General features: G+C 46.6%; 1 protein-coding gene across 1 annotated transcript in view; it reads right to left on the bottom strand.

The window, feature by feature from the left end:
• Positions 1-9,413: 9,413 nt before the first annotated feature.
• Positions 9,414-24,353, bottom strand: part of C9H13orf42 (chromosome 9 C13orf42 homolog) — a 28,372-nt gene continuing 13,432 nt past the window's right edge. The window contains exons 2-4 of the mRNA XM_028884124.2: positions 14,137-14,284; positions 11,322-11,556; positions 9,414-10,473 (exon numbers count right to left, since the gene is read on the bottom strand). Coding sequence (XP_028739957.1) covers positions 10,299-10,473; positions 11,322-11,556; positions 14,137-14,284 — 558 coding nt within the window. The 3' untranslated portion in view covers positions 9,414-10,298. The remainder of the gene's footprint in view (positions 10,474-11,321; positions 11,557-14,136; positions 14,285-24,353) is intronic.

The raw sequence follows: 24,353 nt of genomic DNA, 5'->3' as shown, positions 1-24,353 counted from the left end.
ACACAAAAAGCACAAGCTCATTTTCATTCTGATGTTAAGTACCATATGGCCATCATCCATGGAACGTGGCAGCTTCATAACCAGAGTGATGTGGAAGGGAGGAGCTTCCCTACGAGGCCAGTGTGCATGAACCAATTGGATTCCAGGGTGAATACCATTTGATAATAATATTGTATATGGCAGAGGACTAATTATCCCTCTTTTATGGTATGTGTTAATTTTCTCTGCCAGTTTCCCTAATTACGACTGTCACCCAAAGGACGACTCTTTGTAAATACTCTGTAAACATCTGAAAAGACACAGACCGTGTGTGCATGAAGAAAGCCGTCCCTGGGTTTCGAAGCTGTCTGGAAGATTAGCTGACATTTCATATGTTTTTCAGTTGTATAAGCAGCCAAGAAGGACTTGTGACTGTATGGAAAGACCCCTTCCTTTCCCATGACATCATGGGCTTTCCTGTATACTCTGGGACCACTGTTTTGAGGGACATTTTTTATGGCTGTCTTTGTTGCTCTAAAGTGAACAGTCCCATGAATTCTGGCAAATGTATATGCTGGCCCCACTCAAACCCCAATATAGACAGCATGTCTCTATTATCAAGCAGGTTCCCTTGGTGCCCCTTCTCTGCCAGCTGGCCCCAGCTTCCACTGTTCTCTTGCCTGAACCTGGAGATGGTTTTGCTTGCTCTCAGACTCCACACACGTCAGGTCATACAGCACGCCTTCCGCTGTGTCTGCCGTTTTAACTTTTAGCTCATCTCCAGTACACTCAGTCCAGACATCGTCCTCCCAATTAGGCAGACATTCGTAGACACAGCTTCGTCAGCTGCCCTTCTGATGCGCTGTATGCTGACCCAGCACAATAACTGTAGTGTCCTGTGCAATAGGAAACAAACTTTCATTGTAGGCAGGACAGTAAGGAAAGGCAAGATGCCACACACTGAAGTAAGCTTTGGCTATTGTTTAAGGACATGAATGAGAAGAGATGTCGAAAGGGCAAGCACCAGCCCAGAAACCCCACCTTACGTGGTTTGTTGAGTGCTTCGCATTTGCGTCTGTGTAGCGTTGTGTGCTGCTTGGCTCCTCCCCCGGTGTGCCTGACACTCAAGGTGGCTCCAGTGGGGATGACCAGGCTGGAGGTACAGCTGGAGTTAAAGCCAGAATTTCGAGCCGGGCACCATGGGACTGGCTGGCGGCCCTAGCTAGTTGGGAAGCTGAGGTGGGAGATTGTTCCACAATAGACTGGGAAAACAGAACCAGAGCCTGTCTCAAAACCAAAAGATATGTCAGAAGACGGTGTTGTGATTGGGGCTTGTTATCTCACCAGCAGGATGGCTGAGGCAGGAGGATGAGGAGCTCAAGTCAGGAAGATCCGGTCTCAAAAACAAACAAATGAGTAAGAACCAATGCTCCAGACCGAAGGCACCAGATTTCTTTCAGTTTTTTTTTTTTCCATAGTTATTAATTCAGCATGCAGAAGCCAGGGAACCCACGCCGGCAGACCAAGCAGTTCCGATTCCCTAAATGCCCACAGCCACCAGGTGCTTTAGACTGGTCACAGCGGCTGTGGAAAACATCCTTTGATTTTTTACCACACCCCGCCCATCACCTGGCCCAGCGCACTCCGCTGGATTTAGGATAAATCACACGAAACTGCCAGTTTTGCACCAATGCATATGAGCAATGTCCTGAGGTTCTGCGTCATTTCCTTTCCTCCTCGCTATGACCCTGTAAAGTTGCCGTTAACACACACCCCCCGAAAGATAAAAACAGAGGTACAGAAAAAAAGAGAGACTTTCTTGAGGCTCCCACATTGGCAGGGGTCAGAGCTGGAACTGACCCTCTCTTCTTCAGTAAAAACTTAGGGAGTCAGATGATATCCCTTCTCTAGCAAAGTCCACCATCGGGTCTTACTCGTCTGTTTTCCCTCATCTAGCACAAGGGAAGATGGAGATTTGATTTGCTTGTGGTCTAAGGTTTGGGTTTCAGCACCTAGCCGTTTCATTTTACATCAGAACCTTCTCTTGGGACCCAGGAAACCAGCGAGAACATAGACATTTTCCTCAGAGAGGCCACCCACTCACGAATCCAGATCGCCTCCCTGCGGACGCGCACCCACTCTACCCAGATCTCTCTTCAGTTTGCATTTTAAATTTTCAGCCATCGCGAAGCGGGAATTGTTAGGCTCGGAGCGCCACCGTGTGGCCAAAGTCGTGCATACCGGCAGATCCCTGGTAGGAATGAGGGGGTGTGAGGTTGGCTCTGAGAAACTCAGCCTTGATCACCAACATAAAAGGGGTAGGACCGTCTCCAGGTCACCGTCTTTTAAGTGCAGTGTTACATACGGAAACAGGCAAGGGTGGTGGTGATAAATTTGAACGTACTATGACATGCAAGGGTTCATTTAGGACCAAATTCAGCCTCCTTCAAGTTCAATTGAGCCTGACTCACTTGATAAAGTAAAAGCCACCTGTAAATCGGATGACCTGACTGTCCTATTGCAAACAGCTGGCTGTCACTTAAATGCAGATGCTTTGAAAGCCTGGAAAATGTTAGGTGCAATACTGACCGTGCCCACTGTTCCCCAGCCGCTGCTGTGAGGACACAGGTACCATCCAGGCCTGATTCTGCATCAGGAGCGGGAAGCCCAGAGCAGTCATCTGCAGATATCTGGGGGTGGTCACAGAGCCATGACTTTGGAGAACCCACCTCTCACTACAGGTTGGTACACCTGAAAGTGGTTTTCTTAGTTTATTCTTCCTCCAGAGATGCTTACAACATTCTTAGAAGTTTTCTTTCACTATTGCTTAAGTGTGTGGCAAAATCAATATCCTAGGTAATAATTGATACTCCATCATAACCAGTTAATGATGCATATAGGCTTTGCACTTTGACAGGTAATAATCATTTAATTATCACCTTAACACTGTAAGTTAGAAGCATAGGAACCGTGCATGTGAGATGCCCTGTCATCCAAGCACCATTACAGCAGAGGAGTCTGAGTTGCAGCCTGGGATGTCTCTCAGATTGAAAATGATGATGATGAAGAGGAGGAGGAGGAGGAGGAAGAAGAAGAAGACAAAGACGAGGAAGAGGAAGAAGGAGTCTGAGTGCAGCCTGAGTCTTACCTCAGGTTGAAGAAGAAGAAGATGATGATGAGCCAGGATGGTAGCACACACTTTTAATCCTGGTACTTAGGACACAGAGGCAGGATCTCTTGAGTTCTAGGCCAGCCTATTCTACATACTGAGTTCTAGGTAGACCTGTCAGAGCTACATAATAAAAAATGTCTAAAAAAGGGAGAGGGGCTGGAAAGATGGTTTCACTTACTGTCTTCCCAGAGAACCAGGTTTTATTCCCAGTAGGTACTTCAGGTGACTCACAACTATTTATATCTCCAGCTCCAAGGGGACCCAGTATCCACTGCCTCCCTGAGCACCTGCACATACATGGCATACATAGGCTCATGCAAGGATGTACACATATGTACAAACGAATACATATTTATTTTATTTTATTTTGAGGCAGGGCTTTTCTTTGTAGCCCTGGCTCTCCTGTAACTCACTCTGTAGACCAAGCTGGCCTCGAACTTGGATTTCTGCCTGCCTCTGCCTCCCAAATGCTGAGATTAAAGGCATGTGCCATCACCACCCAGTATGAGTACATATTTTTTATTAAAAATAAAACAATAATAACAGAGCCAGGCATAATGATAATCCAAACATTTAGGAGATGATGATGATGATGATGATGATGATGATGATGACGATAATGATAAGTGCTGTGGAATAATGCTCTTGTACAATGTAAAGATTTTTCACTCAACTGGTTTTAATAAAATGCTGATTGGCCAGTAGCCAGGCAGAAATATAGGCAAGGCAACCAAATTAAGAATGATGGGAAGGATAAGGGCAGAGTCAGGAGTAGTCAGCCAGACACAGAGGGAGCAAGAGATGAACATGCCATGCTAATAAAGGTACTGCCACATGTCAAAGCATAAATAAGGAATATGGGTTAACCAAAAATGTAAGAGCTAGTTAGTAATAAGCCTGAGCTACTGGCCAAGCATTTTATAATTCATATTCAGCCTCTGAGTCAGTTATTTGGGACCAGGTGGTCAGGAAAGAGAAACATCCATTTACAATAAAGTATTACAATTATACTAGATCCACATTTGAGACAAATAAGGACTATGTGTCCTCAAGATACCCCCAATGCTAACTGCTTGCTGCTCATACATCCCTCTCACAACCATTTTGTTCTGCTCCAGGGTCCACTGTAGTCAATGTTGGGTACCTCTGGTTGTTCTGCAATATCTCTAAGCTCCCTCAAATGTGCCACACATGCTCTGGCATGGATCATGCACGATACAGCCTTGGCCTGGATCCCTCTCTGTTCCCCCAAACCCTTTACATGTTGATGCCTCCCACTTTCTATAGACCCTAGTGCCGGCACCTCACTCTGCTTATTCAGATAAGTTGCAGATCAACCCATCAACAATTTGTTTTGAGTGTGGTTCCAGGCACTGAGGACGGAGAAAGCCCAGACTAAGTTCTCCCTCTTGGCAGCTCTAAGTGAAACTGAAAGTGTTTGTGTGAGTGAGCATCCACTCAGGTTAGATCATGGTGAACCCAACCAAGAGGACCCCTGCCGGTGGGATGGAGCATGGCACCCTCTGGGAGTGATGGCAAGCTGACTGAGGAGCATGAGAGGAAACCTCTCAAAAGCTTTCCCCAGCCATCCTCCTCTGACTAAGTCACTTTCCTGTGACAAACCTTTGATGACATCAAGGCCTTCTGCACAGCTTGCTGTCATCCTAATCTTCATTCTTTAGTGCAATCTTGTCATCAATGTCTGACCCTCCCTCTGGACTAATGCCAGGGGGCCTCTAATCCATATCATAACCCAAGACATGGGCTAGAGCAGTGCTCACTATTTTTTTGCCAAATGACAAATAAATTAACACACAGACAATGCCCTTCGCCCCACCCAAAAGAATATTCATCATGTGCTGGCATCTTGTGTGGCATGAGTCTATTCAGTGCCAACTCTGGCTAGAGACAGCCCCTGGGGCAGCAGGCTAAACCACACACAAATAGGGACCATAGAGAGATCGACCCCAGGGTTTCCACCTGGCCATATCCGGCAATGTCTTTTGGTTGAACATCATGTTCCAAGGAGGAGACAGATCAAAGAGGATGGAGAAAGTGAGGAGGCAGAGTCAAGCAGGAGCAGACAGAAGGCCGGAGAGTGCCTCCTCAGGATGGACAGTTCAGACTGACTTAATATCACAATATCCTGGAGGCTTCCCACTTCTTCCTCTAGCTGCTGCAACTTCTCAGGATTCTGCATCACCTCTACCCTCTCGCCTCAGCTCCAGTTAACAGTTCAATGCTTTATCTCCATGTGACCAACTCTCTTTCAACTTTACGTACTTTCCAATATGACCTCCACGACTGTCTGTTAGAAGACCTGCCCTTCCATTGGGAACATCTCTTAGCTGTGCACTCCTTCCCCACACTTCTGATGATTGTTCTTTGAATGTTAATTCCCCGACATAATATCACCCCTCTGCAACCTTCTGCTAAAGTCTCAATCTATCTTTCAAGACTCCGGGCATCCATAAAGCCCTTCCTTCCTCCAGCCCTAGGCTACAGGTGCTCTCTACATTTATGAATTTCCTGGGCAGGTAGAGATACTAGATGAAGTAACAGGCTCTCTCCTTTGGATCACCAGCTGCTGAAGGGAAGAAGTGTCTTATTCTGCATAGTGGCTGCTTGATAAACACCCCTTGGAAAGCAGTGCTATTCTTCTTTACAGAAAGAAACTGCCATGTCCCTCCACTTGGGGATTCTGTGTAACTGGAGTCCTTCTGAAACCAGGAAGCCACCGGGCAAGACACAATCTCCTTGTAACAGAGAGTAGCAGGCAAAGGGATCTGGAAACAGCAGCCATGCCAAATTAGCCTCAGTCACTGAGCTGTTAGAACCACGTTTCAATGATGATCAAGTCAAGTTCATGAGGACTAGAATATCTTGTGGTACCAGATATAGATAGCTGAAAATGAACAGCCTCCCAAAGATGTTCACCTAATCCCAGCACCTGTGAGCATTACTGTACTTGCCTAACAAAAGAGACTCTGATTATTTTATTAAATTAAAGATCTTGAGGTGGATCGAGTATCCTGAATTATCCAAACAGAAGGGACTGATTATTGCAAATGTCCTTGTAAAAGAGAGACAGAGATCAGAATGAGCAGCTGGAGCTCTGAGGACGGAAGGGGCTGGGGTCCATGCAAGGAAAGAGCCACTAGCCAAGTAGTGAGGGCATCCCCGGAGGCTAGAGGGTGCCTTCAGAATGAACAAGCCCTACCAACACTTAACAACCAATAGGGCTGATTTGGGCTGTCTCACTTCCAAAGTTTAGGAAAATAAACTTGTGGGGATTCTATGCTTTTATATTTGCTATCACTTATTTTACAGTTATATCTCATTTGTGATCATTATTGTGATAATAATTTGTGATAAATTATTAATAACAGCAAGAGACAAATCATTATAAAAGGCAACCAGTGGTGCAGGGAACACAGTCTCCTGTTAGAGCCACTCTGGCTTAACCCCAGGTGGCTGTGTTCTGGGCTGCTGCATAGCAACCCAGCAGCAGGAGGCTTACCTGGGGTGAGAGGTTGGGGGTGAGGGGACAGGAAGGCAGTGGCCAAAGGCCAGGGAGTCTCCCTCTCTTTTGAATTTGCCTCTTTCTTTCTTTCTTTCTTTCTTTCTTTCTTTCTTTCTTTCTTTCTTTCTTTCTTTCTTTCTTTCTCTCTCTCTCTCTCTCTCTTTCTCTCTCTTTTTCTTTCTTTCTCTCTTTCTTTCTTTCATTTCCTTCCTTTTTCCTTGTGCATTTATATGTATATGTGTTTAGGTATGTGCACACCTGCACATATGTGCCCATGTGTATGCACACATGTGCATATGTGTGTGTGCACATATGTGTGCGTAAGGGCCAGAGGACAATCTCAGGTGTCTTTCCTCAGGTACCATCGACCTTGCTTTTTGTCTGAGTCAGGATCTTTCACTGGTCTGGAGCTCACCAGTAGGTTAGGCTAAGGACTACAAGAGTCCCAAAGTTCCACATGCCTCTGCCTTTCTAGTGCTGGGGTTACAAGTGTGTGCCACCAAACCTGGCTTTTAGAAATTGTGTTCTACTTAAAAACAATTTTATCATGGGTTTTAGGGATTGAACTTGGGTCTTCATGCTTGCAAGGCGAGATCTTCAATGACTAAGGCGTCATTATACACCCCTTGCCTTTGGCATTCCATCTTTGCAGGTTTTTATGTACCCAAGCTAAGACAGTTTTGACCAGCGGACCCCCTTGAATAGCTGATCACCCTGAGAGGGACAAAAAACAGTCAAAGCATCTTGGTTTTCCAAATTGGCTTTATTGTTTCCAGTTTGACTTATCTCAAATCCTTGTATTTCCTCTCCAAGATTGGTGAGCCACAGCCCAGCTTCTGGGTTTTACCACCAACTTCAAAGACAGAAAAAGCTGCTCCATAAGACATGAGTTCAACCCTTAGAACTTCTCAATCAGGCTGGGTCTTACTAAAGACAAAAGCATCCAAAACCCCATGAGAAGTGGAACAGCACAGCCTGGTGTCCACAGAGAGGAAACCCTAGAGAAGAAGAAGTTATAGTGGACTCTGAGCATCTTCTCTATTCTGCTGCCTTTCAGATCTGTAAGCACAGTGCGTTGCCCATGGTAAATCAGGGTGGCCTGTAATAAACTGTTGCCTGGTGAGGCTGAGTGGACTCCCCACCCCCACCCGAGTGTGTTCCCAGCAGAGAGAGAAAGTGACATTCAGGGAACACATTTGTGCAGATGGACCACAGCATGAAAGCTGTCCATTAAACAACTCTCCAGACATTGTTTTTCTGGTCAGGCCACAAGTGAACGACTTCTCCCTTCCTCCCTGCCCGCCCCCCCTCCCCGCTGCTCGGACATTGATATTGGCACTTGCAAAACACTGGAGAGGAGGACGCTGAGGGTGACTCTGGGTTCTCCTAGGAAACATGTTGGCTTGAGGTTCTTACGGCTGCTGCACAGTGGCTGTTGATTTTTCCTCTTCTGAGTTAAGGATTCTCAGCTTGAGACACCCGAGATCACAGAAATAAAGGTTTTTATTACTACTATTTAATTTAAAGAACATCACACAGGCCTTTATGCAGTTGTCATGGCCACTAAGCCTAGAGCGTCCCTGGCTTGATTTAGATAATGCTTCTCTTTTTATGTCTGCCTCCCTGTCCCACGCAGGCTAGCATTCATGGGCATGCTCCCTGAAGAATCACTGCTGTACACACACATACAGGCATGCACACATGCACACAGTGTACCTGATCTCAGCTCTCTCAGAAGTTAAGCAGGTATAGGCCTTATGTGGTGGTTTGAATGAGAATGGCCTCCATAGGCTCATATATTTGAATACTTGGGGCCCCCCAGTTGGTGGAACTGTTTGGGAAGGATTAGGAGGTGTGGCCTTGTTGGAGGAGGTGTGTCACTGGGGGCAGCTTTGAGGTTTCTAAAGCAGAAACTATTCCCTAACAGGAGCTTCTTCTCCTGTTCCCACCTCCCCCACCCCCATCCCCCACCCAGCTCTCACTCTCGCTCTTGCTCCCACTCTGTCCTGTGGTTGTCTCAAGATGAGAACTCTCAGCTACTGCTCCAGCACCGTGCCTGCCTGCCTGCCGCCATTGCTCCCTATCATGGTGGTCATGGACTCAACCTCTGGAGCTGTAAGCTCCAAATGAATTCTTTCTCCTGTAAGTTGCCTTGGTCATGATGTCTCATCGTGACAATAGAAAAGTAAGACACCTGGCTGGTATTTGGATAAGATAAAAAGCAGGAAGGTCAACGTGTAGAGTCTTCTGTAACCGGTGGCCCTAAAACTTGACTGGGTGCAGCTCTGTGGCCAGATGAAGAGTGTCTGCTGGATTGTGCACAAGGCACACATTGAAAGCGGAGCTGAGAGCTCAGACTGAAAAGGAAAGCGGCAGCTCAAGACCCCCAAGGCCAAGTGCTCGGCACAAAGGAGATGTATGTGCCGCAGTGGGACAGAGGGCAGGGAATACGAGACAAAGACAGGAGACAGAGGAAGAGGGAGGAGGGAATAGGGAGGGGGGAGGGTATTTGCCCCAGATGGTGGGTGGGGGTTGACAGCAAAGGACTGTCTCTGGATAGAGGGGAGACAGATGTGGCACATAAGAAAATGACATTTTATAAAGGATGAGGTGTTTGATTTTGACTGGGCACGCTAATTAGGTGGGCCAAGGGGACTTTTGATTGCTGGACCTTAATCTTTCGATAGCTGGACCTTAGTAGTCAGGTCCAGTAGAGGAGGGAGTGGCCAAGGAAGGGAATGGACTTGGTGACTAGCTTTAGGAATGTAGTCTAACGGTTTCTAGCAAGGCTGAGGGAATGGGGGAAGGGCAAGGCCTGCCAGAGCCATGCTCAAGTCGGCTAGTGTCTCTTCACAAACAATGTCTGAACTACAAAAATTCTTCCTAGACAGAAAGAACATTATGCTTCTAGCTACCTGTAAGTGGGAGGTGCAGAGCCTGTCATGGGCTCCTTGCATGGATACAGCTTTATTTGTGTGAGTCAGGAAGGAGAAAGACCCGCCTACCTCCACCTCCTTGAGCCAGCCTTCTGTGTGCAGGAGCTCTGGGCAAGAGTGTGATCACAAGGCAAGCCCTGACAGAACCATTCTCTACCCTACTGCCTGGATACTGGCCCCGTTTTCAGGCTAACCTAGCAGCAGAGTTTCTGAAAACCCCAGAAAGACCTAGAGCAGAAGGGGCTGCCTTCTTGACTGCATTCTGCATGGATGGAGGTGACCTCAGGACTCCCCCATTGGGCTTCTGAGACACATCCTTGGAGACTTTAGGCCGGAACTCCTTTCCAGTTCTGAGCACATTATATGCAGCCATTTATGCCATCGTCTGTGTATGCCAGGCAAGGCAGGGTGGCAGGGTCACTCATTCAAGGCCTCTGTGCCTCTGCTCTGGGACACCAGCAGCCAGCTCTCCTTCCCTTCTCTCCTGTCCACGGCTGTGGGAAGCGCCCAGTCTCTGAATCCCCCAGGACATGTCCCCTGAGAAGCTCGGGCTCTTTTTGGCACTGGCTGGGCAGTGTTGGCGTTTGGTTGTGTTACAAGTTTATCATTTCATTTTTACCTCTACCGAACACCTCACCCTGCCCAGAAGCTGACCACCTGACAAAGACCCAAGCTGAGACAAGTCAAGTCAGGACACGGTCCGTTCCCAGAGTCTTTCTCGAATCAGCCATTGCCCTTTGGGATGCTCTGCCTCAAAATGATCCTCCTCCAAAGAGCCGGGGGACTGCTGTGCAAAGAACTCCTCCTCCCACTCCAAGTCTTCTCTGGAGAAGCTGCGGAGGATCTGTCTGGAGCTCCCCAGGCTGCAAGGGAAGGGTGAGGGAGACGTCAGGCTCAAGCTGGCCGCCACACAGAGAAATTACCACCATTTCTGCTGAGGACATCAGGTTGCCCCCCAACCAGTTCCGGGCCTTAAAGTGATACGGGATGGGGTGCGGGTAGACTTCAGTGGGCATTGACCTGGCCTCGAAGGAGAAGGTCAAGGATGAGGACTGGGCCATGGCTTCACTATGTTGAGCACATGGCTTATTACTATAGGAGTAAAATGCTATCAAGGAAACCCTGGATCCACCAGAGTTGAGTGACTTGTGAAGAGGTAAAGGGGCAGTCACGGAGTCTGAACAGGCCCTCGTGTCCTGTGGCATGGGCCTGAGTGGTTGCCCTGCAGAAGGCAAGGGGGATGTGGGAGTTGGTCATGGGAACTAGTCTTGAGAGACAAGGGTCTGGCAGCAGAGAGGTCACAGGAGCCAGTGGCAGTATGTCCCCACAGGAGCCAGACCAGCAGGAAGTCCTGCTCTGCAGAGCAGAGGCTTGCCAATGCCTTCCAAGGCGACAGTATCTCAGCATAATGCTGCTTGCTGCTCTGTCTGTACATCCCAAGCTGTCACTGGAGAGCTGCTGAAGGTGTAAGCGGCGGACCAGAGAGGAAGCCGGCAGGCAGGGTGGGGGAACAAGGTCAGAATGGAGGACAGCAGTGAGCCAGGCTGCTGGAGTACAGACCGTGGGAAAACATCTCAGCCAAGCCCCATCCCCCATAAAATCAACAACTTTTGCACATGGGATGAGGGACCAACACACACTAAGTCTGGAGCACCCCACGAGTCGGGAGCCCATTGAGACTGTCTCGGTTCCGTTAAGTCCAAGCACTTACTCTTTTTTGTGGGCTTTGGGCTTAAATTTCAGGGTGTTGAATGCCCCTTCCACAGCCTTTGGCAGGTAAATGGGGTGTCTCTCGAGCCTCCTCTGGGTGCCCGTGACCTTGTGTTCCGTGCTCCTTCGAAACCGGCTGTCTGCAGTGGCGTGAGCAGCGATGGCCTCGGAATGTCTGCGTGGCGCCCGCAGAATCCAGTTGGAGTGCAAGCTGTGTTCCTGTGAACTGGTGGCCACTGGAAGAGAGAAGCAAGTGACCTGGGCAGCTGGCCACCACCGGGGGAGCAGAAGGTAAAGGAGAGCACGGACAGGTGGGGGATCCTCAGCAAGGAAAGACAGGCTCACTGCGGTGACTTCTGCAGGAGGCTGCAGGGGTCTGGGGGGTGGAGTCAGACTCAGCAAAGCCCAGGGCTGGGACAGCGCCAAGAGCTGTACTCATTGACTCCTGACTCCGGAAGGATGCCCCAATGTGTGGCATTATTGTTCAAAGAGATTCCATTTTTGCTAAAAGTAAAATATAAATAAAATCTGAGTGTGTTGAAAATCCTTTAAGAAAGTCATATGCCCGCCGGGCGGTGGTGGCGCACGCCTTTAATCCCAGCACTCGGGAGGCAGAGCCAGGCGGATCTCTGTGAGTTCGAGGCCAGCCTGGGCTACCAAGTGAGTCCCAGGAAAGGCGCAAAGCTACACAGAGAAACCCTGTCTCAAAACAAAAAAAAAAAAAAAAAAAAAAAAAAAAAGAAAGAAAGAAAGTCATATGCCCAAGTGTTAACAGTGGCCCTGACCTACAGATGGTATCTGTCTTTAAGTTTCTTTTTTCTAATTGGCTTTTAATTTTAATTGTGTGCACATGAGTGTAGGCACTGTCAGAGGCCAGAAGATGGTGTTGAATCCCCTGAAGCTAGAATTACAGGAGCCCAGTGTGGGTGCTGGGTACCGAACTCTGGTTCTCCTGGGGGTGGGGGGGATGTCAGAGGACAACCTTCCCGAGTCAGTTCTCTCCGGGAGTGAATTCATTCTTTCCAGGCTCAAGCACTTTTGCCATTAAGCCCAGGCATGGCTCATTCCTCCCCATTGCAACCCCTCCCTCTGCATGTCCTGGGGGAGTGAGGTGCTCACCAGCATCAGTGAACAATAGGTCACCAAGAGGTCACAAGTGTCAGAACAAAAGCTTGGAAGACTCTGGAGGTCCCCTACCCAACACTGTGGAAAGGGCTATAAGCACTTATAATTTATATATCTTTATAGTTTGTGTAACTGTAAACAGGTGCTGGGGTGGAGACTCTGAGCAGCCAAACTTCAGAGAAAAAGACGGGGGACCTGGGGTGCTGCAGGCTGTCAGCGCTCACAGGTGGTCGCCTGTGTTGGGGTGGCCTTCCTGGCAACGCAGCTGCTTTGGAGTTACCCCTGCTCTTTGTAAGTAACCCCTCCCCATCCTCCTGTTCATCACCTCAGTAAAAATCCATTGCTTCACCAATGTGGACATCTGTGCAATAGTTACTGTGGTCTGTCCTGGGTAATCTGTCTAGGCCCTAGTCTCCAGGGTAAGCAGACATATTTGTGTTAGGTCTCCCCAGGAGAAGTCACACAACACTGGCCTTCGGATTTTTTCTTTTTCTTTTCCTTTTGAGACAGGGCCTCACTACGTAGTTTTGGTTTGGGCTTTGTTGTTTTTATTTAGTTTTGAGTATGCCTTCCTCAATTTATCCACCCTGTTTTTGTTTGTTTGTTTGTTTGTTTGTTTGTTTGAAGACAGGGTGCTGTGGATATCGTTCTATATAAATAAAACACTGATGGCCAGTGACCAGGCAGGAAGTAGGTTGCCAGGCAGGAAGTAGGTGGGACAAGGAGAGAGGAGAATTCTGGGAAGCGGAAGGCTGAGGAGAGACACTGCAGCCACCGCCAGGACAAGCAGCATGTGAAGACGCTGGTAAGCCACCAGCCACGTGGCAAGGTATAGATTTATAGAAATGGGTTAATTTAAGATAAAAGAACAGTTAACAAGAAGCCTGCCACGGCCATACAGTTTATAAGTGATATAAGCGTCTGAGTGATTATTTTATAAGTGGATTGTGGGACTGTGGGGCTTGGGGAACCTGGAGAGAAGCTCTCCAGCAACAACAGGGTCTCTCACTATCCTGCTCACTGTTTCAGCCAGCTTGTCTGGACAGCAAGGCCCAGAGATCCTCCAGTTTCTGCCTCCTAAGCACTGAGATTATAGGCTCACACCATCACACATACCCGGCTGCTGGGGATTGAACTCTGGTCCTCATACTTTTGAGGCAAGCACATTATAGACTGAGTCATATATTTAGGCCCTGAGTTTTGGCTTTTTTAAATAAAGTCTCCTCAGGCAGCCCAGGCTGGCCTCCAAACTCTTGTCTGTCCTCCTAAAGGGTTTACCCTTCCAGTTGCTGGGATTATAGGTGTGCACCATCATGGCCAGCCTGTTTTAGTCCTTTGAGTACACCATTAGGTAGTATTAAGAATGTTCACATTCCAGAATTTTGTTTGCATCTTGCAAATCAGAAACATCCCCCTGTATGACAACATTCTCACTGACAGCTTCTCTCCTTAGCCATTTCCTCTTGCTTTCCCTCACGGAGTGTTAGGGGTCCCACCCTGGCAGCTGCAGTAAAAAAAATAAAATAAAAAAACACCACAGGTGCAGGCTGGGGCAGTGGCAGCCAGGGCGACTGAGACAAGGTCCCGGGATCCAGCCTGTCGTGACAGTGAGGGAGTTCCTTTCAGCAAAGAAGGTGTGGTCCCTGATGCCATCCCCGGAGCCCACTCACACCTCCCCTCCTGGCACTCACCATCAAAGTCCACATCTTCATTAGGCAGGTCAACCTCAGCAGTCCTCGGCCGTTTTTCTGTCTCTAGCTCTGCGATGATGGAGTCAAAGAAGGCCATGGCCTCGGCCACGTCAGTGCTGAACTGGGAGTATTTCTTTGAGGCTGCTTTCTGCAGCAGAAGAACAGGTGGAGGCAGGGGGTGAGAGAGAGTCGCCTGGGAGTTTCATGAGTGTCCTCACATACAAAAGCCAGAAATAGTATGAACTGAGAAGCTCCATGAGGAATTCCAGAGAAACATGCAGGACACTATTTACCAATGTGGTAAACATGGTAAAACATGAAGTCCCATTGGATGAAACATGGAGTCCCATTCTGTGAGGCTTTGAAAGTGGTATGTGAGCATGGCATTAAACACGAACAGAATTAAGTTACAGAGTAGAATGTGGGGTGGCATTTCTAGGTGCACATTGTGGGGTACATCTTGTATGACCAGGAAACAGTAATCACAGAATCCCTTTCTTTCCTGTTTTCTTTTTCGAATTGCAAAGGAGCTTTCTTATAGGAAAAACTGTTGACAGACCACCTGAATACTTTGTCTTAAAAGTGGAAGATGATCTCCAAATATTTATCCATCCCTCTATAAAGAGCTGCTAAAAATGAGAGAAGCTTTCTTATAGTTCCCAGGACTACCAGCCCACGGGTGCCACTATCCACAGTGAGTTAGGCCCTCCCATATCAATTATCAATGAAGAAAATACCCACAGGCTTGCCTATGGGCCATTCTGGTGGATGATTTTTTTCTTAACTATGGTTCTCTTTTCCCAAATAACTCTAGCGTGTGTCAAGTTTATTCAAAAAACTAGTGAGCACAATTGATCCCTTGTGAACTTGACACATGAACACATTTTTATTGAACTATAACCTTCCCTTTCTTATTTATCCCCAAGATCTCATTGAAACATTAGTATCAATGCCTCAATATAAAACACATTCCAGCCTTTGAAAGTCCCACATACTTTAAAAATTCAAACATCTTAAAAATTTAGCTTCTTTAAAATACCCAAAGTCTCTGCCAAGGTTCAAAGTTTCTCTAAAACATCAAGTCTCTCTAAAATCCCCAGAGTCTTTTTAAAATATTCAGTCTCTCTGAAATATTCAAAGTCTTTCTAAAACTCCAAAATATCTGTACAATTCCAAAGTTTCTCTAAGATGTCCAGAACATGGGTTCCTGTAAAATCAAAAAACAAGTTAAATAATTTTTTTTGTATTCCAAGAAGGAATAACCAGGGCACAGTCACAATATGAACAATGCAAAACTAAACTCCGAAAATGTCAATAACTCAGTGTCTAATGTCTGGCATTCAGAAAGGATCTTTTGGGCTCCAAAGGGCTTGGAGAGTTGTATTTCTCTGGCTTTACCATTCATGGCACACTCAGCTTGCCTCACGAACTCCAGTTATCTGCACTCCACACCTGCTGTTGTCCTCAGAGGTCATCCCACAGTACTGGCGTTTCCAAATTGCTGGAGTCTCTGCACCTGGGCTGCATCTTCAGCAATGGCCTCTCCTGGAATCTCTTCAGGAACTTTGACCCTGCTACATGGTACCAAGCCTTAACTTCTCTCCATGATCTCTTCAGACTTGAGGCTTCTATTCCAACTGAGGCTGCATCTTCACTGATGGCCTGTCCTGCCTGGTGCCAAGCTGATCTCCATGACCTCTTCATGCCTTCAAATCCAGGACCATCTGAGGGACTCTTAGATACACAGAGTTAAGCTGTCAGCACAAAGGACAGCTATGGCCCCTCGGTCCCACAGCATCTGTGTGCTGCCCTTGAGAAACACTTTCCCAAAGAGTTTGCCTTAGTGATGCTGGTCTCTTCTTAACTACAGCTGGTTCTTTAGCTTCAGCTCACCAGAGCTCCAAATTGTTGTTCAAAATATTGAACAGCCTAAGATTCTTGAAGGGAATCTTTCAAACTTCCCTATGAAACTTCAAAGGCCAGGCCTCAATTGCAGTGTTCTAAGTGTCATCCACCAAGTTCCCAGACAGCTCATTAAATTCTGAGCACTCACTGGCTTTTCTAGCCCAATGTCTCCAAGTCCTTCCACAGTCCTCCTCAAAACATGGTCAGGTCCGTCACGGCAATATCTACTGATTTCTGTCTTAGGTCAGATTTCTATTGCTACAATAAAACACCATGACCAAAAGCAAGTTGGGGAGGAAAGGGTTGATTTCCTCGTACAGCTACAGTTTATCATCCAGCAAAGTCAGGGCAGGAATTGTAGACAGACCCTGAAGCAGGAACCATGAAGGGGTGCTGTTTACTGGCTGGCTCCCATGGTTTGCTCAGCCTGCTTTCATATAGCACCCAGGACCACAAGCCTGAGGGTGCCACCACCCAGCGAGCTGGACTTTCCCACATTAATCATCAACCAAAAAAAAAAAAAATGCCATAGGCTTGCCCATGGGCCAATCTGGCGGAGTGACTTTTCTCAGTTGAAGTTCGCCCTTCCCAAATAACTCTAGCTTGGATCAAGTGGGTAGAAGACGAACTAGCACCCTCACCAAGGGCTCCCCCTATTCTCGATATATCTGTGTCCTTTCTTGTCTGGTCACTGGTCATTCTGAAAGTTTCTGTCTTATTACTGGAGTTCTCCGCCAGACATACTTTCCCTTTTTCCCACTTGGACTTTTAAGCACCAAAAAAGTTGTTTAAAAAGCATTGTTTGGAAACAAGTTGGGACCAATTGGCTGGTCCCAGCGTCTGTCCCTCGGAGTCTCATCTGTTTGGTGCCTCGTTTCTTGACGCCCCTTTCATTTCCCATTGTGTGATGGTTTTGTTAAAGTCTACACGCTGTGTTGTCAATAGGCGCTGAGGATTTTGGTATCTGAAAGCTGCCTTTGCTTTGCTAGACCTTCAGTTTGGCTTTTTGTCAGTCTTAGGCAGTCTGCTGATGTTCACATCTTTTGTTGCTATGGTTACCATGTGGGGATCATTTTTAAAATTTCTCTTGAAACACCATGTCTAAAGTGGAGGCTAATTATTTTCCAAAGAACTTCTCTGTCCTCGGCATAGGTCCGTCCCCTCTATGATGTACTGGCCAGAGGACCCTTTCCCCACATTCTGAGCAGTACTGCACTATAGTCACTACTAGATGCCTGTTTGCATGGTAGTGGAGGCAGGGGGACAGTCTGTTTTTAGGACCCGTCCCAATCTTAGGCAGTACCCTATGTTTGGGGATGTGACCCTCTCAGGGGTTTTGACCTCCTCAATATCTGCAGTCTTGGACCCAATATCCCTCATACATGCCCATACTCCCCACCCCAGAGAACTTCTTGTTTCAGGAGATACAGAAGAATAACCTGGCCTGGATTTCATATGTCACCTGGAGGGAACCCCCAGCAGCTGGTTCCTCCCATAGGCCTGCACTGTAAGGGATGCTGGCTTAGGGTCTGCCAGCCTTTTGTGAGCATCCACTTAGGATAATAGCGTTTTCTGTATTTGTTGCCTTCCAAGCCCCCCCCCTGCCCCCAACTCCCCAACTCATTGCTATTGCCAGTTGTCAACAGCTCTAGGAGGCTTTCCAGGTATATGGTCACCTCACTTCAGCAGGTGCAGCTGTCCTGCTGAGGCAAGAGAGAAAGAAGGGGACATGATGGAGACACGGGATGGGAGAAGAACCTCCCACTCCGGAGTCAGACTGAAGCCTCTCACCAGTGAAGAGACACAACTTCTATGGAATTAATTCCCTGCAAAGGCTGCGGGCATACAGTTAATATTCTTTTCATATACAGATATTTTATGTTCAGATAACAATGTGTCAGGCTTAAGGCCTGAATACCTTTCCCTAAACATCTCCTGGGATTTTTCAAAAAGGACCATTAACTTTGTCTGCAGTAAAGATGTCCTACTTTCCTGTGTCTTGGGGACCTTGTTAACTGTAATCTTGTGCAGTGCCCCCCAGGAACCACCCTATGAGCTCATTTAGGCTTCTCAGCCACTCTTTAAAGACAGTAGCTTCAAACACTGCCCCCCAAAATCCAATACATGAGTTTTGTAAAATTACTCAAGGGAGAGCCACGTTTCCTGCGACTCCTCTCTGAGAAGTCCACACTGTTCTCCTGGGTGTGTCTTACTTTCTTCTGAGTGCTTCTCCTCTTTTTCTCAAGCCTTGTGCTTAAGCTTACATGAAAATATTAATCAACTCCATATCTGCTTCATAAGCTGGCCAGTCCTGAAATCCTTCTCTGCATCGAAGCCTAAGGTCTGGGCCTCAAAGACCAGGCAGACTCCTCTTGCTGTTGGGAGTAACAACAGGGAGATGTGCCTCCTGCCTCTGCCTCCCCCAGTAAGTATCAACCCTTACTGCGAGCTGCATCCAATTTTCCCCTCGAGGTTCAGTTTGGTTGATTTCCCAGGGACCTCAGCTATCTGGTGCTGCCAAGAAAAATTATGAACTTGAATTTGGATTGCTGTTGCTGTTATAGAAATGGGTATGGACAAGGAATGATGGCTCATGCTTGAAATCTCAGCACCTGGAAAGGGGAGGCAGAGGATCAGGAGTACAGGACTTCCTAGGCTGTATGACATCCTGTTTAAAAACATAAAATAAAATATTAAAAAGGTGGGTTGGGGATATAGCTCAGTGGTAGAAAACTTGCCTGGAACAAACGAAGTACAAGTTCAATTCCCAATATGGTCAAAACATAAGTTATCCAATTAATTGATTAATTACATCAATTAAAATGAGAATCTTATTCTTTCTAGGTCTCTACATCCCAAGCATCTCTCAAATTAATATTATATTTTTCATTTTTCTTTTTCTTTGTATCTCTTTTACATTGAAAATCTGGGTTCCATATGCCATTAACAAAATAATTTCCTGTACTTTACCGTACATGATCATGTCAAAGTATTCCCAACATCATCCTTTTCCCCTTTATTTATTTATTTTTTAATTTTATTTATTTATTTATTTATTTTTGGTTTTTCAAGACAGGGTTTCTCTGTGTAGCTTTGCACCTTTCCTGGAACTGGCTTTGGAGACCAGGCTGGCCTCGAACTCACAGAGATCCGCCTGCCTCTGCCTCCAGAGTGCTGGGATTAAAGGCGTACGCCATCACCGCCCGGCCCAACATCATCCTTGAATGCAGCTGAGGGTCCTGTGGCAATGTCAGCAGGGCCCTGCCCAGGGCCTTCTGGAATAACTCCTTTCTTTGTGTTTGTGCTGTTGACTTGGTGGTCAGACGCCTTCATAAGCAGCAATTAGTTTTCAAGGTTTGGTGTCTTGGTTTTTCAAGACAGGGTTTCTCTGTGTAACTCTGGCTGTCCTGGAACTTACTCAGTAAACCAGGCTGGCCTCAGGCTCACAGAGATCCACCTGCCTCTGCTTCCCAAGCGCAGTTTTTGAGTTTTAAGGGCTACCCTGGTTTCACTCTTTTGCTTAATGCTTTAAAAGCCACAACAGCATTTGTGGTTCCACCAAAATTAGAACCATTGCTCAAGACAGAGGTTGTTTCCATGAAGAGCTCTTCTCCTCGAGTCCTGGAGCCTTTCACTAGTCTTTGTCTGTCTTCCCATCATTTCTTTCTGGAAATCTAAGCAAACATGTAGACTGCCCCCCCACACACACACACACAGTGATGCAAACCTGTAATCCCAAGATCCAGGAGGCTGAAGGAGGAGATTGGTGAGTGAAAGACTAGTCTGCTACACAGTGAAATGTGTCTTATCAAGAAAAAAAAAAGCAAGGAGCCAGCAAGATGGCTCATCAGATAAAGATACTTACTGTAGATGTCTAATAGCCCTGAATTCGATCTCTGGAACCCACATAAACATAGAAGGAGAGAACTACTGATCTCCACATGTATGCCATGTCATGACCTACACATACATCATGCTCACACACACATAATAATTATAATTAATTAATTTTTTATTTTTCTTTTTATCTTATTCATATTTTTACTTTATGGTGTTTTGCCTGTGTGTATGTCTGTGTACCACATGTGTGTGGTGCCCTTGGAGGCCAAAAGAAAGCACTGGATATTTTAGCCAGAGGACTGTAGTTACAAGTGGTTGTGAGCTACTTCGTGGGTGCTGGGAATCCAACCAGAGTCCTCTGGAAAAGCAGCCAGTGCTCTTAACCACTGAGCCATCTCTCTGGGGTCCGAGGGACAGCTCAGAGGCTTGCTGCATGAGCATAGAGACTTGTGTGTGGATCCACAGAACCCACATGAAGCCCGGCAAGGGGGCACACATCTGTAATCCCAGCTCTTCTATGGTGAGATGGAGATGGAGAATCCCCATGAAGGCTAGCCTGGTTCATACAGCCATGAACAAGATTCCCTGACTAAGATACCGTGGAAATTGAGCAGAGACACCCAAGGTTGTTCTCTGGTCATCATACATGCACACCTCCATTCACACACATGAACAGGCACACATGGGCATACACACAAGATTCTCAAAAAGAAACAATGGCTGTATTTATATTCATGCTTACTCCGTGAGTCACTTATATTTATAATACACACCTGTGAACATATCCCTCTTCACTCCACATCCAGAGTTCAGCTCCCTGGTCTACACAGAGAACCTCCTGTCCCTCTTAATAACTGTGTAGATTTCCATTGTATCCATGCACCATGGCAACAAATGTAGTCATCTTTGGATTAATTTGTAAGCTTCGACTCCAGCAATTAGTGCTGTAATGAAGAGCCTAGTGTCTGTATTGTTTGAACATTGCCAGGAAGAGCCTAGCTATAAGGAGAGCTCTGTGAGTGCCCAGCTTACTATAAGTATTAAAGTGACTAAAAACAGCTGGCTGTTTCCTTCATGGGGTACGCTTTGAAACGCCTCTGAGTGGATTTTGTGGTATTTTTCACACACCAAAGCTGAGACTTGATTCCGATCTTTCCTGCCTTCCACAATCTCTCTGACCCACACTTATGACAGTTCCTCCTTTCACAAGGTCAGAGGCTGAGGATTTAGGGATCCAGCTGCTATTACAGGACAACCTACTTTACGAAGAAGTGACCAGCAGGATGGGGTGTCTGTCACCAACATGCTGAGTGAGCTGGGAACTCCAGGCAGACTCCATTGTTTCCTCTCTACCCTAACTGTTTAGAAAGACCTGGCGTAATGGAGCTTGCTTCCTGGTGGAGGCTGATAGCCCCTTCTCCAGCTACTGAGGAAGAAAATCACTCTCTAAGGGGATCTATCCCAGAGAACAGACGGCACTCACTTGCTTCTCAGGAAACCTCCCATTTTCCTAGGCTTAGCAGCTTAGCATTGTCCAAGCTCCTCTGGCCCTGGTACTTCATCAACAGGAGGCTTGAATTACTCTTCCTGGGGGGAATCTTTTGCACTTTTCCAAACCAAACCCCATCATATTTCTCACTTTAGTTTCTGACTCTCTGAAGGCAATTTCCAACATTTTTCTGCATTTACTATCAGCCCGCCCCACTGGTACCGAGGCCGCTTCTTTTCTTCTGGGCTTTCTCTGTCAGTAATTATCTGCAGGAGACTCGAGTCCTTCCAAATGAACTTCCTATGTAAACAGCAACCAGAGGAGAGAGGAGAGAGATGCTCCACCTGCACCCAGGGCCAAAGAAAACTCCATGAGACCTGTCCATCCTTGACTTTCTACCCCACCCACCCCCACCTCAATGGTCGGAGTCAGTTCCTGTGTTCTCTACTCGTTGAAGTCCTCACTCTGGTCGCCACAGACAGAGCTAGACACGCTCTTCCATGCTGGTGTTCTGCCTTGTGTGCGTGGGTCCACCTGTTGGACCTTGAGCCATACCTGATACCGCTCTACACTAGATCCACACCTCTTCCATGAGACGCCATTGGCCAACCACACAGGGTGTAGGACACCGGCTACAAAATGTGATCTAATCAAAGGGCTTTAAGATAAGCTTCAGGAACTCTAACTACAGCATCCTGCCTTATGCCATCCATGCCCAGGGGCATCAGGACTATGTCAAAAAGCAATGTGTGTCTTTGTTTCTTTTCCTCCTTTGTTTTAGACAGGGTCTCATTATTTGCCCCTGGCTGGTCTGGAACTCACAAAGGTCTGCCTGATTCTCCTTCCTGAATGCTGGGATTAAAGATGCCCAGCTCCAATACACATCTGATCTTTTAATATTATAGTATTTAAAGAGAGAGGTGCCCATAATTGAATGGGATTTTAGGGGGTTTTGTTGTTGTTTTAAATGAGAGTTTATGAAACAAGATCTATCTATAGTCTAAATAACTCAGAGAACGTAGTCACTGGTATTTGAATGCAGGCATGTACACAGATAAGCAAGTTGGTAAACTTGCCCAGGCTGAATGAAAATTAAATGAAGTAGACAGCAGAGCTGAGGAGATCAATACAAAAGAGATTAAAAAGGAGGAAATAACCCCAGAACAACTAATTATTGCTGTTGTCTGCTACACTTAAACACTGTAAGAGGAAAAACATAAGCAGCCAGTCAGCAACCACCAGGTCCTCACACCTCAGGCCAGGTGGGTCTGATGCTCTTTACCTGAGGCTAGATCAGATCCCCCAGGGAGAAAGCTATGTTCCCAGAATGCCCCTGTTTCATCTCTGCTCTAGCTGTGCCTCTGACTGTGACTGAGAATTCCTGGAAAGAGGCTATGTCTTTAATGACTGCTGTGTGTTCAGAGGCTAAGTAACTTATCTCAGGCTAATTTCAGTCCCCTGAATAGCCTACCTCTGTGTCAGTGTTAACATGCTGTGGGAAAAAAAATAGATATTTGGACTCTTTTAGCTTAGCAGACCCACCAGTTCCTACCAACCCAAAGGCTAGAAGGTCATCAGACAGTGTCTGAGGCCCTGGAGAGAGATTCCTCCATCATGTGTAACTGTTCCCCTAGCACACCCACCAATGTGTTTTTAAATTGCATTGATTTATGACTTTGTTCTGTAACTATAAAACTACACAAAACTGCTTCCACATTAGAACATTCTATTTGGGAAGACCCGCATGGGTGTTCCTGGGAACTTAAATATGCTCCAGAATAAATCATCTCTTTTATTCCTGTGAGGTGAGAGTGGTTTGTTTCAACATAACGGACCGGTGTAAGTCAGGGTTCCCACTACCTCCTCCTTGGGTTCAGTTAGTTTTTGACAGTGACTCCCATGATTCTGCTGTTACTATGAAGCAAGCTGTTCTGAGCAGGGAAATCAGCCCCCAGGTTCCCTAGGGAGTGCTCCAGTTCCAAACCTCCACTTGTTCTACTTGTTGGTAGGAAGACTTCTGAACCCAAGCTTTTCGGGGCTGTATGGGGAGTCTATTACACAGACAATGGTCGATTTAACCATTGGTCACTGGTAACCAAGTCAACCTCTCCCCACGCCCGAGGGCTCCAGTCCCAAGCTCTCTCACCTTGCTCAGTCTTTTCTGCAGTCAGCCCCTTCCTGCTGCTACCAACCAATTAGCACACACAGGCAGCGCAGTGCGGATCCCAAGGATTTTAGAAGATGAATACCAAGAAACAGAGATTGGGAGGAAGTGAGGCAAAACAGCTTGACCACACAGCTGCCATGACAGGCTTTGAAGCCCAGACACAGCTTCTGGCAGGCAATACCTGAACCCAGGAAAAGCCATAAGATGCCAGCCAATCAGGGTCCTGAACCCAGAAAATCCCCTCACCCCAACCTCTGCTATGATTAAAAAAAAAAAAAAAAAAAAAAAAAAAAAAAAAAAAAAAAAAAAAAAACCACCCTGCCTAGGCTCTGGGCATTCTACTCTCACCACTGTGTCGAACAGAGAGTCCAAGCTCTGCGCTTGAAACTACAGACTCTTGGCTTTTACATGTGAGATTCGGTCTCCAAGGTGGTCTTTTGGGGGTCCCCATGTTCTGGGCATACCAAGATCAAGACAAACACCCATTTCATAGCATCGTGTAAGTGGAGAAGACCCAAAAAGCTAATGGCCATCCACCTCTGACCCGTAAGTCATGACTCTAGGAATCTCTCTCTGAAAGTCTTACATAACCTCAGCACTTGGGAAGCTGAAGCAGGGGGATTGTCATGAGTTCTGGGTTAGTCTGAGCTCCAGAATTAAGACCCTGACTCAAAAAAACTGAAACATAATAAATAAGATGTCTTAGAAACCACAGAATAAGATATACTCATATATAATTTTAATAATAATTTAGTTTTTAATTTTTTACTTATAAAAACTATTAATGAGATCCAGTTGCTTATGTAAACTTGTTAA

The sequence above is a fragment of the Peromyscus leucopus genome, chromosome 9 (genome assembly GCF_004664715.2).
Source record: "Peromyscus leucopus breed LL Stock chromosome 9, UCI_PerLeu_2.1, whole genome shotgun sequence".
NCBI lineage: Eukaryota > Metazoa > Chordata > Mammalia > Rodentia > Cricetidae > Peromyscus > Peromyscus leucopus.
The sequence above is the reverse complement of the archived record's forward strand: the minus strand, read 5'-3'. Positions and strand labels throughout refer to the sequence as shown.